The sequence below is a fragment of the Pongo abelii genome, chromosome 14, assembly GCF_028885655.2.
Source record: "Pongo abelii isolate AG06213 chromosome 14, NHGRI_mPonAbe1-v2.0_pri, whole genome shotgun sequence".
NCBI classification, from domain to species: Eukaryota; Metazoa; Chordata; class Mammalia; order Primates; family Hominidae; genus Pongo; species Pongo abelii.
The window spans coordinates 78606031-78625313 of NC_071999.2; the positions used below are offsets into that span (position 1 = coordinate 78606031).

At 36.7% G+C, this 19283-nt stretch overlaps 1 protein-coding gene and 1 long non-coding RNA gene across 16 annotated transcripts in view; one reads left to right on the forward strand and one right to left on the reverse strand.

Moving 5' to 3' along the window:
• Positions 1 to 19283, forward strand: part of PIBF1 (progesterone immunomodulatory binding factor 1) — a 233908-nt gene that overhangs the window by 147703 nt on the left and 66922 nt on the right. For 8 of the 9 annotated variants that reach the window (XM_024230714.3, XM_024230719.3, XM_024230716.3 and 5 more), the window contains one exon: positions 1306 to 1408. In XM_024230714.3, the coding sequence (XP_024086482.2) occupies positions 1306 to 1408 (103 nt within the window). Of the gene's footprint in view, positions 1 to 1305; positions 1409 to 2777; positions 19223 to 19283 lie in introns of those variants that run through there. The other variant, XM_054529104.2, reaches the window with a different exon arrangement.
• The window catches only part of LOC129049562 (uncharacterized), a 70889-nt gene that overhangs the window by 45509 nt on the left and 6097 nt on the right, over positions 1 to 19283 (reverse strand). For 3 of the 7 annotated variants that reach the window (XR_008512752.2, XR_008512750.2, XR_008512748.2), the window contains exon 3: positions 11291 to 11343. This is a non-coding gene — a long non-coding RNA (uncharacterized LOC129049562). Of the gene's footprint in view, positions 1 to 4464; positions 4689 to 7594; positions 7934 to 8046; positions 8179 to 8379; positions 10559 to 11290; positions 11344 to 19283 lie in introns of those variants that run through there. The other 4 variants (XR_008512746.2, XR_008512747.2, XR_008512751.2 and 1 more) reach the window with 4 other exon arrangements.

A 19283-nucleotide genomic window follows, 5' to 3' on the forward strand; every position in this document is an offset into this window, starting at 1 on the left:
ATTATTATTATTATTATTTTTAGAGACAGGGTCTCACTGTGTCACCCCAGGCTGGATTGCAGTGGCACAATCCTAGCTCACTGTAACCTCGAACTCCTGGGCTCAAGTGATCCCCCCATCTCAGCCTCCCAAGTAGCTGGAACCACAGGCATGCACCATCACACCCAGCTAATTTTTGTATTTTTTGCAGAGGCAGGGTCTCACCATGTTGCCCATACTGGTCTTGAATTCCTGGCCTCAAGTGATCCTCCTGCCTCAGCCTCCCAGAGTGCTGGGGTTACAGGCATGAGCCACTGCACCTGGCCTTAACATTATTTTTTAGAATGTTGTCTGCATTTCTTTATCTGATATTGGGAAATATTAAAATACAATAGAATTTTTTCTGCCCTATGATTTTATTTAAAGCACAGGTATCTTTTTGTCATTATAAAACATTCCATCTAGGAGTCCATGGATTCCACAATTCACAGATTAATAGGTTAACTAGTATAAAATATGAAAATACAATAAATATGAAAATGTGAAGTTACTGGAAATGCAGAGAGGGTCTTAGGAGCAATATGTCTTCTCAAAATTATTAGCAGTTCTTTAAAGAAATATACCACTTCCTCCCACCATAGTTAGAAGGAATAGATTTTATTCTTAAAATTGTTTCTTAAAAGTAGAATTGAGATGTTTCATATGTATTTTTAAATACTAAAGGTCAGTGCAATAAGTTATGGTAATGCAGAGCATCAGAGGGAGTGATTTTTTTTTTTAGTACAGAAGCTTTGCCTTTACTATAGACATTCTCTAAGTTTTATATATCTTTTTCATCTCCACTTTCAATTAAAAACCTCATTTTTGTTTTATATTATAACATGCATTATGTTGTTTGAAGTAAACTCTGATACTTCTCAAAGTGATAAGCTAATTATTGTTTGTAATATTTCAACTAATTTTCTGATTTGTAATTGGAAAATATATATGAAAGTGGAGACAAGCTGTAAATTGCTGTATTGTGGTCTTTTCAAGCAAGTATTGTAATGTTACCTCTCCACTTTTATAGCAAGGGCTAAAAACCGTTACTGCAGTAATCAGTATATCACGGTTATGTTTTAATGTTGTTACTCTCATAATTCTGAGTTGTGGGGTATTGGTCTTCCACTACTGGTACCTGAAAATATTATTTGACTCTATATTTTTTCTGTTACTATTTAAGTATAATTAGAAAATGATGTCTATTTTCAAGTACACAAACACATTTTGAATATTTTGGGCAGTATTTCACTTTTAAGCATTAATTTTCTCATTTCATTTGCCTAGTGTTCACTTGGCAAGAAGAGTGCTTCAATTAGAAAAACAAAACTCGCTGATTTTAAAAGACCTGGAACATCGAAAGGACCAAGTAACACAGCTTTCACAAGAGGTAAATAACTTAAACAAAAGAAACCCATATGAAGAATCACAGTATTCATTTTAATTGTTTGTAACTCTTTTGTTTATTTTTCTAAGCAATTTTAAAATAAGCTGTTTGCTAGTACAAAATGATTTCACAATTTATGAAACTAACTGAACATTAAGGCCATAAAAAACAACTTACAGTGTATGGCAAAACTGAGAACAAAAGGGAGATTAAATGCCCAGACTAAGTATAAATGCAGACTAGACAGACAAAGCTTTGATTTCTGAGAATATCAACTGGTAAAACAGGTTTGGCAAACTTTGGTGACATTTTAAGTTTTTTACTAATAAATCATTTTTAAAATAGATTTGGTTTTTACCTCTGTGGTTAATGAAAAATCGTTCCTCTGTTAAATTTAACTTTGTTTACACTTAGAAAATCAGGCTCATATTGCTTCTTTTTCTTAGCCTTATGTCATTTAAACTATGTATGTATGTATATATATATATATGTATGTATATGCATTTTACATAGCATTTTTAATCATCTTCTGATGTCAAGATCTAATTTTATTTTTTCTGTACTTTTGAAATGCGAGTCATAAAACAATTTAAACCGGAGGTACTGCTTTGCTAATCTTCCTTTTATTTATTTATTTATTTAATATTCCTGAATGTCAACATAAGAAGTTTTTCTCTTTTTTTCTTTTTTTTTTTTTTTTTTTTTTTTTTTGAGACAGGGTCTGGCTTTATCGCCCAGACTGGAGTGCAGTGGCATGATCACAGTTCATTGCAACCTCTGCCTCCCAGGGTCAAGGGCTCCTCCCTCCTCAGCCTCCTGAGTAGCTGGAACTGTAGCTACGGACTACCATGCCTGGCTAATTTTTGTATTTTTTTGGTAGAGACAGGGTTTCACCATGTTGCCCAGGCTAGTCTTGAACTTCTGGGCTCAAGCGATCCACCTGCCTAGGGCCTCTGAAAGTACTGGGATTAGAGATGTGCCACTGCACCCAGCCAAGAAGTTAATATTTTAAAAGTTTTAAAAACTGTTTCTCTTATAATAAAGGGTTTTTTCAAGTCATACATTAAATAACATTAATATATGTTGTTTATTATTTGTTTTCTTAAGGATCTGTTTATAATCTTTACAGTGTCTTTTCATACTCTAACATTAGGAGGATCTTTATCCTCAAATTTCAAAAGACCAGAAATGCTTCATTTTATTGCAGTGCCTGACACATAGTTAATGCTCAGGGTTGACACAGTGGTGTGTTGGTAAATGTTAACAGCTAGCTGTCCAAGAGGGATATGAGGGAGAGCTTGATTTGTAACATTGGCTTGTATCTGTTGTATAAATATTGCCACCATGGCTAACTTCAAACTACCAACCTAAGGTTACTGAAGATGGAGTAAAGATCGTCAGCAGCATACCAGTACTTAATGTTTGCACCATACAGATACAACAGACATAGGTAAACTCAAGAGCATAGATAACAGTAAAATAATTTTAAATTGACAAATTTGATTGTTTTTACCTTTGTTTTTAATAAAATGTATTTTACTATAAATTTAAATAATTTAGTTTAGTTTTTAATACTAGTTGTGTTTGATAGCCAGCCCACAAAATTCCTAAAAATTTTCAAGATTCGTTTGTACTTCATTCTTTTCATTGCTGAGTAATTTCTTTGTGTGGATGTACCAGTTTGTTTATCCATTTACTTGTTGATGGACATTGGGGTCATTTCCAGTTTTTGGAATAAAGCTCATATGAACATTCGTGTACAAGTCTTTGTATGAAATAATAGAGAACTCCTACAAGCTGCTGCAAGCCAAGTCCAGCACACTACTAGGTGGAAGCAGAAAATATTAAATAAATAAATAAACAAACAAACCTCTGTTTGCTAATATATCGTAGCTCCCTCTAGTTGCCTTTAATTTCACAGTAATTTTCAAAAATATTTTTTAAAAGTAAAATATTAAAATACATGCCTTCCTGAGCATTTCAGTTAATTGAAATAAGAATTTCTAAATGTGGGCTGGATGCAGTGGCTCATGCCTATTATCCCAGCACTTTTGGAGGCCAAGGCAGGAGGGTCACATGAGCTGAGGAGTTTGAGCCTTGGCTACAAAGCAAGATCTGCCATCTCTAAAAATAAAGAAGCCGGGTGCACTGGCTCATGCCTATAATCCCAGCACTTTGGGAAGCCAAGGCAGGTGGATCACTTGAGGTCAAGAGTTCAAGACCAGCCTGGCCAACATGGCAGAATGCTGTCTCTACTAAAAATACAAAAATTAGCTGGGCATGATGGCACATGCCTGTAATCCCAGCTACCTGGGAGGCTGAGGCACGAGAATCACTTGAGCCTGGGAGGCGGAGGTTGCAGTGAGCCGAGATCATGCCGTTGTACAGCCTGGGCAACAGAGGGAAACTCTAGTCTCAAAAATAAAAAGAAAGAATTTCTAAATGTGAACACACGTCTATAAATTGTTGGGAGAAAATGTAAGAAATTAAGTGTTAAATGCTCCTATAATTAAGTATAATTAACTTTGTATGAAACCATTTTTAAATAAGCTATGGCTTATATTGAGAAGAAGACTTAAATGCTGAAATATTTATGATGTGAAATGGTATGGTGCCTGGAATTTGCTTTAAAATATTTCATGAGAAAAGGAGGAAGGGCTCAACAAATAAAACAAGAATCACAAAATGTTAATAATGTTTGAAGTTGGATGACGTTTACATATAGGTTTAGTACTGAGTTCTGGACTTTTGTGTACGTTTGAAAAAATTTCATAAGACATTTGGAGAAAGAATCAGTAACCCTGTATTAAAAGATCTGTGCCAACTTCAGTATATAACTTTCCCCTTAAGATTGAAAATAAAATATTTAAAGTATTCCATGGACTTTACTTTTTTCTGCTTCACAAAAATTATATTGCTTACACTGAAAATAATTATATAAACTAGATGAATGATTAATATTAGATTGCTGTTATAACAATAGACTATTCATATAGATGGTGAAATAATACAGAAGGAAATTATCTCAGGATCTTTATTCTTTATTTAATTTTATTATTTATTTATTTTTGAGACAGAGTCTTGCTCTCTTGCCCAGGCTAGAGTGCAGTGGTGCATTCTTGGCTCACTGCAACTCTGCCTCCCAGTTTCGAGTGATTCTCCTGCATCAGCCTCCTGAGTAGCTGGTATTACAGGTGCACGCCACCACGCCAGGCTAATTTTTTGTATTTTTAGTGGAGATAGGGTTTCACCATGTTGGCTAGGCTGGTTCAGGATCTCTATTCTTTGGATCAGGTTAAATATTTAAATCAGTTTGGCCTTTTTGATAATACACAGATGAAATACTAATAACTAATGTTAGAACTACCATTGAGTTAAACGCTTTTCAGATTATGTCTGAGGTTATACATAAGTGAACTGACAAAATGACAATGCTAAGTAATACCCAAAATAAAAACAAATACTCCCCTTTTTAGCAGCTTTTTTGAAGTATAATTGATATACAGTAAATTGCATATATTTAAAGTATAGTGCAGTTTGACATTTGGCACATGAATATACCCATGAAACTATCACCAAAATGAAGGTAATAAACACATACATCTCCCCAAAAGTTTCCATATGCCCCTTTGGAATTCTTCCCTCCCAACCTTTCCCATCTCAGTCCCTAAGCAATTACTGATTTACTTTCAGTTACTGTAGGTTAGTTAGTTAGTTAGTTTGTTTGTTTGTTTGTTTGTTTATTGAGACAGAGCCTCACTCTGTTGCCCAGGCTGGAGTGCAGTTGTGCAATCTTGGCTCACCACAACCTCTGCCTCCCAGGTTCAAGCAGTTCTGCTGCCTCAGCCTCCCAAGTAGCTGGGACTACAGGCGTGTGCCACCATTCCCGGCTAATTTTTGTATTTTTAGTAGAGGCGGGGTTTCACTATGTTGTCCAGGCTGGTCTCGAACTCCTGACCTCATGATCCACCTGCCTCCGCCTCTCAAAGTACTGGGATTACAGGCATGAGCAAGCCTAGTTTGTATTTCCTAGACTTTTATATAAGAGGAATCATATAGTATGTATATGCTTTTTTTAATGTCTTCTTTCACTCTGCATAACTATTTCAAGATTTATTTGTTGTTCATTTTTTTCATTACTGAGTAACATTTCATTGTGTGGATGTACCACAGTTTGTTTATCCATTCATTTGTTGATGGACATAGGGGTCATTTCCAGTTTTCTGAATAAAGCTCAGATGAACATTCACATACAAGTCTTTGTATGGACATATGCTTTCATTTCTCTTGGGTAAATATCTAGGAGTAGACTGGCTGGATCATATGGTAGGTGTCTATTTGACATCTTAAGAAACTGCTAAACTGTTTCCCAGATGTTTGTACCATTTTACATTTCCACCAATAATGTATGAAATTTCCAATTTTTCTACATCCTTGCCTTGATATGGTTAGTTTTTTTATCCACTATAATGGGTGTGTAGTGGCATATTAGTGTGGTTTTAATTTGCATTTCTCTAATGACGAATGATTTTGAGGATCTTCTCATTTGAGTTTCTTTGCCCTCTGTTTATCTTCTTGGGAGAAGTGTCTCCTCACATTTTTTGTCTGTTTTATCAGGTTGTTTGTCCTCTTATTCTTGAGTTTTGAGTACTATTTATATATTCTAAATACAAGTCATTTATCTGATATATGATTTACAAATATTTTTCCCACCCTGTGGCTTATCTTTTCACCTCTTAATGATGTCTTTTTATTCTTTTATTTATTATTATTTATTTTTAGAGACAGAGTCTCACTCTGTTGCCCAGGTTGGAGTGCAGTGGTGGAATCATAGCTCATTGCAGCCTCGAACTCTTGGACTCAAGAGCCTCAAACTATTGGGAGCCTTAGCCTCCCAAATTCTAGGACTGCAGTTACCTGCAACCACACCTGGCTACTTTTTTTTATTTTTTTGTAGAGATGAGGTCTTGCTATGTTGCTCAGGTTGTCTCGAACTCCTGGGCTCAAGTGATCTTCCCACCTTGGCTTCCCAAAGTGCTGGGATTACAGGTGTGAGCCATTCCATCCAGCCAACAATGTCTTTTGAAGAGATGCTTTTATCAAGTACAGTTCATCACTTTGTTCTTTTATGGATTGTGCTTTGGTGTTGTATTTTAAATATCTTTGCCTAACCTAGGGTCATAAGGGGTTTTGTCTATGTTTTCTTCTAGATGTTTCATAGTTTTAGGTCTGTGATTCATTTTTAGTTTAATTTTTATACTGAGTGGAAGATATAGATTGAAATTAATATGTTTGCATAATTGAAACACAACTGTTGTAGCATCATTTGTTGAGAAACAATCATTTATGTGTCAGACTGTTCTTGACTCTCTGTTCCAGTTATCTGTCTTTATGTCAATACCACACTATCTCGATTGCTGTAGCTTTATAATATCTGGAAATCAGATAGTATTGGTCCTCCAGTGCTGTTCATTTTCAAAGTTGTTTAGCTGGTTTTTTTTTTTTTTTTTTTGCATTTCTGTATGAATTCTATCATCAGTTTGTTAATTTTTTTTCAAAAACTAGCTGTGATTTTGGTTGACATTACATAAGTTGAATATATAGATGAAGCAGAGAAAATTGACATCTTAATATTGAATATTCTGACCCATGAACATACTGCATCTTTACCCTTATTTAGGTCTTCTTTAATGTATCTTAATACTATTATTTTTTAGTTTTCACTGTATAACTAAAAACTGTCAACTGATATCTTTTATTGTCAAACTTTTACAGTGAAAACTACTAAAACATTAGCATTAGCAAAGTGTATGGTTTTCCATCCTTCTTCTTTTAACCCATCTGACAAAATATGATTTTCAGTTGGAGATTTTTTTAGAACACTTAACATCTAGTATATTTATTGATATGGTTATGTTCAAGTTTTTCGTCTTGCTAATGTTTTCTGTTTGGCCCATCTACTTTTTATTCACTTTTTTTTTCTTGTCTTCTTTTGGATTAATTGAATTTTTTTTCATTTCATTTTATCTTATTGTTGCTTATTGGCTATAACTTTGTTATTTCAGTGGTTGATTTAGATTATAGTGTATATGCATCTTTAACTTATCACCATGTAGCTCCAAGTGATATTTAGTAAAACATATGGTATAAGAACCTTACAACAATATTCTTCTATTTGTTCCCCCAGCCTTTGTGTTCTTGTTGTCGTACATTTTATTTATACACATATAAACTCCCATACTACATTACTGCTATTATTACTTAAACAGTGATAATCAGGCTGGGCACAGTGGCTCACGCCTGTAATCCTAGCACTTTGAGAGGCTGAGGCAGGTGGATCACCTGAGGTCAGGAGTTCGAAACCAGCCTGGCCAACATGGCAAAACCCCATCTCTACTAAAAATACAAAATTTAGCATGGTAGCAGGCACCTGTAATCCCAGCTACTTGGGAGGCTGAGGCAGGAGAATAGCTTGAACTTAGGGGTTTGAGGTTGCAGTGAGCCGAGATCGCGCCACTTCACTCCAGCCTGGGTGAAAGAGTGAAACTCCGTCTCAAAAATAAATAAATAAAATGAAATGAAATAAACAGTGATAATCTTATAAAGAGATATAATAATATGAGGGAAATATGTTAAATTTAAATAGTTACCATACCTTGTGCTCTTTATTCCTTTTTGTAGGCCTGAATTTCAAACTGTTATCTATTCCTCCTGGTTGATGCACTTCCTTTAACAATTTTTATAGAGCAGGTTTATGGTGATGAATTCTGTTTCTGTATATAGCAAAAAGTTGCTATTTTGCCTATTTTTAGTTTTTTTGTTTTTACATTTCCGACTATTTTTGACAAAAGTCTAGGTTAAAATGCAATTCTCACAGATATGCTATAAGGCCAAATTAACTGAAAGTAGGTATTTAAGGATTTACTTTTTTTATTGTGGTAAAATTCAGGTAACAAAATTTACCATTTTAACCATTTTAAAGTATACGATTTAGTGGCTCATGGTATGTTTACGGTGTTTCATACATATCACCACTATCTAGTAAAAGAGCATTTTCATCACCTGGGAAGGAAACCCTGTACCCATTAAGCAGTCACTCCCCATTCCCCACTCCACCTCAGTCCCCCACAAGCAATAATGTGCTCTCTCTCTCTCTATGGATTTGCCTGTTCTGGATATTTTATATAAATGAAATCATGCAATATTTGGCCTTTTGTGTCTGGCTCCTTTCACTTAGCATAATGTTTTCAGGGTTCATATTTTGCCATCTATCAGTGCTCAGTTCCTTTTTATGACTGAATAATATTCCATTTTGCAGATTAACTACATTTTGTTTATCGATCAGTTAATGGATTTTTGTCTATTTTGAATTGTGCTGCTGCGAACATTTCATGTTCAGATTTTTTGTTTGAACACCTGTTTTCAATTCTCGTTAAGTGGAATTCAAGATGAAATGATAATTCTATGATTCACTTTTCAAGAAACTGCAAAACAGTTTTTCATAGTGACTATACCATTTTACATTCCCACCAGCCGTTTCAAGGGTTCCAATTTTTCCACATCCTCACCAATGCTTATTTTTCATTTTTTTAACTCTAGCCATCCTGGTGATTACAAAGTAGTATCTTCTAATGATTTTGCTTTGCATTTCTCTAATTAGGCTAATAATGTTAACTATCATTTTGGGTTCTTATTGGCCATTTATAGATCTTCTTTAGAAAGATGTCTATTCGAGTCATTTGCCCACTTTTGAATTGGGTTGTCTTTCTATTGTCGAGTTGTAAGAGTTCTTTATATATTCTGGACACTAGACCTTTATCCAATATATGATTTGTGAATATTTTCTCCCATTCTGTGTGGGTTGTCTTTCCTCCACTTGTTAGTGTCCTTCGAGGCACAAAAGTCTTTAATTTTGATAAAATCCACTTTATCTTAGGTGTGTTGTGCTTCACCTTTGGTTTTGTGGGTTTTTTATTGAGGTGAAATTCACATGACATAAGATTAACCATTTTAAATTAAACCGTTTAATATTCATTCACAGTGTTGTACAATCACTATCTCTATCTAGTCCTAAAATATTTTCATCACCCCGGAATAAAACCTTGTATCCATTAAGCACTTAATCCCCACTCCTCTTTGACCCCACCCTCTGACAACTGCCAAATCACTTTATTTCTGTGGATTTACTTCATCTGGATATGTTTCATATAAATGGAATCATACAATATGTGACCTTTTGTGTCTGGTTTTTTTCACTGAGCATACTGTTTTTGATGTTCATCCATATTGTAGCATGTATCCAGTACTTCATCCCTTTTTATGGCCGAATAATATTCTGTTGTGTATATTTACCTTAATTTGTTTATTCATTTATCCTTTGATGAACATTTAGGTTATTTCCACCTTCTGATTATTGTAAAAAGTGCTGCTATGAACACGCAAATACAAGCAAATGTATGAGTACCTGTTTTCATTTCTTTTAAGTGTATACCTGGGAATGGATTTGCTGGGTTCACCTTTGTTGTTTAGAAAGATATTTTCCCTGGGTAAGGAATTTGAGGTTGACTTCTCTCCCTCTCTCTCTTTTTCATTAGTTGAAAGATATTGCTTCACTCTCTTCTAGTTTGCATCGTTTCTGCCAAGATATTGCTGTCATCCTTATCTTTGTTCCTCTCTAGGTAATATGTATTTCTTTAGCTGCTTTTAAGAGATTTTTAGTCACTGGCTTTAAGCAATTTGATTATCATTTGGCTTGCTGGAGTTTTCTTCATGTTTCTTATGCTTGGGTTTTGTTGAACATCTTACATATGTGAGTTTATCAAATTTATAAATTTCTTAAATTTTTAAATACTTCAATCCTCTCACCTTCCTTTGGGGACTTCAATGAGATCTATATTAGGTTGCTTAAAGTTATTCTACAACAGAACAAATGATGTTCTCTTCAGTTTTTTTCAGTCTTTTTTCTGCTTTTCTTTTGAATAGCTTCTTTTACTATGTCTTCCAGTTCACTAATCTTTTTTTCACCACTGTATAATCTGCTTTCAGTTCAATCCAGTTTTTATCTCAGATATTGTAGTTTTCATTTCTAGAAGTTCAAATTGGATCTTCTTTGTGTCTTTTAGGTCTCTCCTTAACATTCTCAAACTTTATTTTCTGGAATATGTGAAATATAATTTCAATAACTTTTTTTATATTCTTATCTACTAATTCTATTATTTTGTCATTTCATGGCTGGCTTCAATAAAGTTGAATTTTCTCATTATATATCACATGGTTCAGCTTCTTTGCATACGTAGTAATTATTTACTGGATGCCAGACCTTGTAAATTTTACCTTGGTGCTAGATGTTTTGTATTCCTATATGTTTTTGTTAGCTTTGTTCTGGGACATAGTTAGATTTCTTGGAAACAGTTTGATTCTTCCAAATCTTGCTTTTAAGCTTTTTTAGGCAGAGAAGGGTTTATCGTAAGGCCAATTTCTCCCCCATTACTACAACAAAACTCTTTCAGTATTACATGTCCTGTAAATTGTAAGGTTTTCTACTTTGGCTGATGGAAATAAGCACTATGCCTTGCCCATGTTCACTTCAGAGATTGCTCCTACCAATCTTGTCTGTAGTTCTGTCTCCTGTCTTTATATATATGCAGTGTTCTGTGCCAGGTAAATACTTAAGGGGCACTATCTGTAAATTGTCAGAGTTCTGTCTCTTTGCAGCTCCCTTTTCTTCAGTAGTCTCCCATATGAACTGTAACCACCTTGGTTATTACTTCTATCAACAGCTCCTTAACTCAGGGAGTTTGACAGGCTCTGCCTTAATTCTCCTTCCCAGCACCACAGCTTGAAAGCTGTCTCTAGGCAATAAACTAAGACAGTCATAGAGTTTACCTTGTTTGTTTCCTGTGTGTCAGGGATCTCCTTCATTGCTTGATGTCCAATGTCTTTCGACCGTTGTTTTATTAGTTGGTCCAGTATAAAAGAGAAAAAAAGTTATTCTTTTTTGTGTATTTGTGTATACCCACTAATTCTCAAGAAACTGACAAGTTTAGTTAAGAGTCGAGTGTCAGTGTGGAGTTTGCTAAACAGTAGAAAATCCAGAATCATAAAGTGTGCCACATTACTGCCAACAAGAATTGGTCTTTCTTAGCTGCCTTAAACCTTGATATATGCTCTCCTTCTAGTTATTCAGTAAATATGTATCAATTTCCCACTATATTCAACAACTGATGACAAAATAGACATGGCTTTTCACTTCTAACGTAACCAACCTTGTTCACGAAGGCCTTATTTTCTACTGTAAGCACACAGAGATTTATCTTTTACAACTAAGTTAATTTCAGGAAGCTTGTCTAGAAAGTGGGACATACACAGTCATCAGTGACCACATGGCAAGGTTTAGCTACCTGGAATTTTGTACCTAGAAGGCATTGCTAGATTTGAAAGAGGCTTCAAAGTGCATAGGTAAAATAAAGTAGACCTATATGTATTAACTTTGAAAGAAATTTATACTGTATTGATGATTTTTCAAAAAACAAATTGCAGAATAATTTCTGTTTCTCTGTTTGGGTTTTAATATATTTGTGTGTGTGCATGTACACAGCATATACAGAGAGGATGTGATTGTGTTTCTGTTTAAACATACAGAAAATGAAAAAAATCTGAAAATATGTCATGCAAAGGGGACACAAATACCACTAGTCATAATAAAGTAAGTACTTGAAGTAATAAAACATTTATCTCTGCCCTTTGAGTTGCCTGACCCATTCTTCTGCCTCTAACAACTGCGAGGAGTGTTCTTCCAGCATCCCCAGTGAGCTCAGTCTCTTGGAAAGAGTCTGTGGTACATACAACTCACAGGACCCCACCTAAACATTTTAAAGGAGGAGACTCACATACCTACCATGTGGCCCTAAACAATGTAGATCTGATTAAATTTCAAGGTCAACCATATTTCTAAGACTTCAATGACATTTAAAAAAAAAAAACTCCACTATTTTGTGTACCACTGTGAGGAAGAGTGGAGGATGCTGCTAATTAAACTGTGATACAATGCTTTGTTATTACTTTAATTTTTTTTCATTTTAGACATACTTTCTTTTAGACTTAAGGCAGTGATTTTTGTCCTATATTGCACAACTCTGTTTCTGTGTTTTTCTTCTGTTTCAATGCAGAATCCCTTGTGATCTTTTTAGATACTTAAATGACAATTGTACTCAGCCTATGAAGGACTAGCCATACTCAAAACTCAACTGAAATAATAATATGAACAGCCAAGACCAATTTTTTCATGCATGGGCTTTATCAACAGCAATTATAAGATGTATCCTATTTTCATAGAAGAGATTAAAAACGGTATGATTTATAGGGTTCCTTTGCCTTTCAAAATGTTTTTCTGTTTGTTGATATTAAAAATCCTTTAGTAGGCTGGGCACAGTGGGTCACACCTGCAATCCCAGCACTTTGGGAGGTCAAGGCGGGCAGATAACTTGAGGCCAGGAGTTTGAGACCTGCCTGACCAACATGATGAAACCCTGTCTCTACTGAAAATACAAAAATCATCCTGGTGTGGTGGTGTGCACATATAGTCCCAGCTACTTGGGAGGCTGAGGCAATTGAATTGCTTGAGCCTGGGAGGCAGAGGTTGCAGTGAGCCAAGATTGTGTCACTGCACTCCAGCCCAGGTGACAGAGCAAGACTGTCTCAAAAAAAGAAAAATATCGTTTAGTAAAGAACAGTGGCATTTATTTCATTACTAGAAATACAAGGCTTAAAAAATAACACTTAGATGAGATACTACATTGCCTGAATTTTTTTAATTTAGCAAGTGAATTTTAATTTATCAGCCTATCAAAAGTCTTTATCTTACTAGAATAATAATAGAATAATAGTCACCAGAACCTGGGAAGGTGAAGATGGGGAATGAAGAGAGGGTGGTTAATGGATGCAAACATAAAGTTAGATAGAAGGAATAAGTTGTAGTGTTTAATTGCACAATAGGATGACTGTAGTTTACAATAATTTATTGTATATTTCATAATAGCTAGAAGATTTGAAATGTTCCTAATACAAAGAAATGACAAATGTTTAAGGTTATTGATGTCCTAAATATCTCGATTTGATTTTTACATATTATATGCATGTATCAAAATATCACATATACCCTATGCATATAATTATGTATCAATTTAAAAATTAATAATTTTTTTAAAGTCCCCTATCCAAAACTGTCCTCTGTGCTGTCAATCATGACTTATTTTTAAAGGCCCATGGCCTACAAGACAATGTCCAGATTCTTTAGCGTGGCATAGATGGCCAATTTGATTCTAATCTACTTCTCATCCTCATCTTCTGTCATCTCCCCTCTTCCCAAATCTTCGCTTGCTGTCTCCTCCCACCACTTTGTTACCTTCATACTCCTCAGTCTCCTTTGTTGACTTCTTTTTCTCTGATTATGTCTTAAGTGTTGACATGCCCCAGGGTTCTATATTGTTTGTGTAGGGGAAAAAGCCAAGAACTTTCAAGTTAGGCAGACTGGTTATATGACTTTAGGCAAGTTATCTTTTTGTAAGCCTCAGTTTTCCAAAGTGTAAGTGGAAATAATAATACTATATTGCATGTTTGCTCCAAAATGAGAGAGGGTTCAATCTAAGATAAGCACTTAGCACACTAACTGGCATATGTTAATCACTCGGTAAATGTAGGATCTTATTTCTGTTCCAGAGTTTCATTTATTTTTCTCTTGCTGGCCATAGCATTAATAAAATAAGTATTTTTCTTGTAAATCTGGCAATTTTTAAAGGAAATAATAGTTCCAGAATTGGAGTAAATAATGATTTTTGCCTATATAGGAGTATTCAGAATAAGCCAGGTGTGGTGGCTAATGCCTGTAATCCCAGCACTTTGGGAGGCTGAGGCAGGGGGATCACCTGAGGTCAGGAGTTGAAGACCAGCCTGGCCAACATGGTGAAACCCTGTCTCTACTGAAAATACAAAAATTAGCTCGGCGTAGTGGCGGGCACCTGTAATCCCAGCTACTTGGGAGACTGAGGCATGAGAATCGGTTGAACCCAGGAGGCAGAGGTTGTAGTGAGCCAAGATCGCACCACTGCAGCACTCTAGCCTAGGTGACAGAGGAAGACTGTCTCAAAAAAAAAAAAAAAGAAAAAGAAATATTCAGAATAAACAATAAAATGAATTTTAACACAATAGCAAAAATGTTTAATGATAATTTAAATAATTTCTTCTCTTATCAAATGCAGAAGTGTATTTAATTGCATTTTAAGACTAAAATGCAAACTAAGCATTTTATGAGAAATGTGAAAAGCTGCATTTTTGGTTTTTTTTTAATTAAGTATTCATTGATGAATAGTGTTTATATGATCATAACATAAACCGTGAATGTTCTTGGTTTTTAATTTCAACTTTTATTTTAGATTCAGGGGTACATGGGCAGGTTTATTATCTGGGTTTTTTGTTGGTTGGTTTTTTTGAAATGGAGTGTCACTCTGTCGCCCAGGCTGGAGTGCAGTGGCACAATCTCAGCTCACTGCAACCTCTGCCTCCCTCGTTCAAGCGATTCTCCTGCCTCAGCCTCCTGAGTAGCGGGGATTACAGGCTCCTGCTACAGTGCCCAGCTGATTTTTGTATTTCTCTGGGTATATTATGTGATGGTAAGGTTTGGAGTTTAATTGATACTGTCACCCAGGTAGTGAGCATTGTACCCAATAGTTAGTTTTTCAACCGTTGGCCCCCTCTCCCTCACCCCATTGCTAGTTCCCAGAGTCTGTTGTTCCCATCTTTATGTCCATATGTATGCAATGTTTAGTTCCCACTTATAAGTAAAAATATGGAGTATTTGGCTTTCTGTTTCTGCATTAAATCACTTAGGGTAATGGCCTCCAGCTGCATCTGTGTTGCTGCAAAGGACACAATTTCATTCTTTTTTATTGCTGCATAGTATCTCATGGTGTATATGTATGATAATTTCTTTATCCAATCCATTGTTATGGGCACCTAGGTTGATTCCATGTCTTCATTATTGTAAATGGTGCTGTGATGGGCATGCGAGTGCATGTGTTTGGTAGAATGATTTATGTTCCTTTGAGTTTATACCCAGTAATGGGATTGCTAGGTTGAGTGATAGCTCTGTTTCGAGTTCTTTGAGAAATCTCCAAACTTCTTTCCACAATGGCTGAACTAACTTACATTCCTACCAACAATATACAAGCATTCCTGTTTCTCCTCAGCCTCACCAGTTTTGAGTTTTTAATAAAAGCTATTCTGACTGGTATGAGATGGTACCTCATTGTGGTTTTGATATGCATTTTTCTGATGATTAGTGATCATTTTTTGAAAAACTGTTTTCTAAAACAAAGAAAAGCTTCAAATTAACCAGAATTGTTATATTCAAATTAGAGAACATGAATTACTGACAAAATAAATTTGTTGAATCAAAAAGCCAAAGTTAAGCAATAATAATAAGACAAAAATGAATATAAACACTTAAGAGTAATGATATCATAGTCTATTATCAATTTTCAGTAAATATGTAAAAAATGATTATATGAATATATATGTATAAATAAGAATAGCTAGTAATTTTGAGAGCCTACTTAATGCCAGTCATAGCACTTTATGAAACCACAGAAGTTCTGCTTGGGTTAACTGGACTTTCCAGAACATGAAACCCCTGAGTTGGCCAGTGTGTCCAGACTTCTTGAGGCCTGAAAGAAGCTCTCCAACTGAGTGAGCTTCCATTAGGTTGGCGAGTGTATTAGTCTGTTATCACACTGCTAATGAAGACATACCTGAGACTGGGTAATCAATAAAGGAAAGAGGTTTCATTGACTCACAGTTCTGCAGGGCTGAGGAGGCCTCAGGAAACTTACAGTCATGGTGAAAGGGGAAGCAAACACGTCCTTCTTCACATGGTGGCAGCAAGAAGTGCCAAGCAAAGGGAGAAAAGCCCCTTACCAAAACCATCAGACCTTGTGAGAACTCACTCACTATCATGAGAACAGCATGAGGGTAACTGCCCCCATGATTAATTACCTCCCACCGGATCCCTCCCCACAACACATGGGGATTTTAGGAACTACAATTCAGGGTGAGATCTGGATGGGGACACAAAACCTAACCATATCATTCTGCACCTGGACCCTCCCAAATCTCATGTCCTTATATTTCAAAACACAATCATGCCTTTCCAACAGTCCCCCAAAGTGTTAACTCTTTCCAACATTAACCCAAAAGTCCAAGGCCAAAGTCTTATCTGAGACAAGGCAAGTCCCTTCCGCCTATGAGCCTGCAAAATTAAAAGCAAGTTAGATACTTCCTAGATACAGTGGGGGTACAGGCATTGGGTAAATACAACCATTTCAAATGGGAGAAACTGGCCAAAATGGAGGGGCTACAGGCCCATGTTAAGTCCAAAATCCAACAGGACAGTCAAATCTTAAAGCTCCGAAATGACCTCCTTTGACTCCACGTCTCACATCCAGGTCACATTGATGCAAGAGGTGGGCTCCCACGGTCTTGGGCAGCTCTGCCCTTGTGGCTTTGCATGGTTCAGCCCCCCTCCCGGCTGCTTTCATGGGCTGGCAGTGTCTACAACTTTTTCAGGCAGACAGTGCAAGGTGTTAGTAGATCTACAATTCTGGGGTCTGGAAGACGGTGGCCCTCTTCTCACAGCTCCACTAGGCAGTGTCCTAGTGTGGACTTTTTGTGAGTGCTCCAACCCCACATTTCCCTTCTGCACTGCCCTAGCAGAGGTTCTCCATGAGGGCTCTGCCCCTGCAGCAAACTTCTGCCTGAACATCCAGGAGTTTTCATACATCCTCTGAAATCTAGTCAGTGGTTTCCAAACCTCAGTTCTTAACTTCTGTGCACCTACCTGCAGGCCCCAACACCACATGGAAGCTGCCAAAGCTTGGGGCTTGCACCATCTGAAATGGCCTGAGCTGTACATTGGCCCCTTTTAGTCATGGCTGGAGCTGAAGCAGCTGGGATGCAGGGCACCATGTCCCGAAGCTGCATAGAGCAGGGGGGCCCTGGGCCTGGCCCCAGGAAACCATTTTTCTCTCCTAGGGCTCCAGGCCTGTGATTGGAGGGGCTGTTGTGAAGGTCTCTGACATACCCTGGAGACATTTTCACCATTGTCTTGGCAATTAACATTTTGCTCCTTGTTACATAGGCAAATTTCTGCAAGAGGCTCAAATTTCTCCCCAGAAAATGAGGTTTTCTCTTCTATCATATCGTCAGGCTGCAAATTTTCCAAATTTTATGCTCTACTTCCTCTTGAATGCTTTGCCCCTTAGAAAATTTTTCCCCCAGAGTGTAAATTAGTTCAACCATTGTGGAAGACAGTGTGGCGATTCCTCAAGGATCTAGAACCAGAAATACCATTTGACCCAGCAATCCCATTATTGGATATATACCCAAAGGATTATAAATCATTCTAATATAAAAACACATGCACGCATATATTTATTGCAGCACTATTCACAATAGCAAAGACTTGGAACCAAACCAAATGCTCATCAATGATAGGCTGGATAAAGAAAATGAGGCACATATACACCATGGAATACCATGTAGCCGTAAAAAAGTTCATGTCCTTTGCAGGAACATGGATGAAGCTGGAAACCATCATTCTCAGCAAACTAACACAGGAACAGAAAACCAAACACCACGTGTTCTCACTCAGAAGTGGGAGTTAAACAATGAGACCACATGGACACAGGGAGGGGAACATCACACACCGGGGCCTGTCTCGGGGTGGGGAGCTAGGGGAGGTATAGCATTAGGAGAAGTACCTAATGTAGACGGGTTGATGGGTGCAGCAAACCACCATGGCACGTGTATACCTGTGTAACAAACCTGCATGTTCTGCACATGTATCCCAAAACTTAAAGTATAATTTAAAAAAAAGAAAAAGAAATTTCTTCCCCCAGATACCCTAAATCATCTCTCTCAAATTCAAAGTTCCACAGATCTCTAAGGCAGCGGCAAAATGCCACCAGTGTCTTTGCATAGCAAGAGTGACCTTTACTCCAGTTTCCAAGAAGTTCCTCATCTCCATCTGAAACTACCTCAGTCAGCCTGGATCTTTTTGTCCGTATCACCATCAGCATTTTGGTCAAAGCTCTAGGAAGTTCACCCAGTCTCTAGGAGGCTCCAAATTTTCCCACATTTTCCTGTCTTCTTCTGAGCCCTCCAAATTGTTCTGACCTCTGCCTGTTATTCAGTTCCAAAGTCACTTCCACATTTTCAAGTATCTTTACATCAGTGCCCCACTACCCAGTATTGATTTACTGTATTAAGCCATTCTCATGCTGCTAATAAAGACATACCTGAGACTGCTAATCTATAAAAGAAAGAGGTATAATTGATTCACAGTTCCACAGGGCTGGGGAGGCCTCAGGAAACTTACAGTCATGGTGGAAGGGTAAGCAAACAACATGTCTTTCTTCACATGGCAGCAGCAAGGAGAAGTGCAGAGCAAAGGGGGAAAAGCCCCTTATAAAACCATCAGATTTTGTGAGAACTCACTATCACGAGAACAGCATGAGCGTAACCACACCCATGATTAATACCTCCCACTGGGTTCTTCTGATGACTTGTGGGGATTATGGGAACTACAGTTCAGGATGAACTTTGGATGGGAACACAAAGCCTAACTGTATCAACAAGTATATCAAAGAAGAATCAAAGAATTGGCAAAAATGATTCAAATACAATCAGTCGACTCTTAGGTTCCTGATGGATGTGTTATTAGCTATATTTAACATATTGAAGAAGAAAAACAGAGAACATACTGAATACTGTAATATATGGTATGACCATTCTTGAAATCACATTTTCACTAAGTGATTAAGCTTTT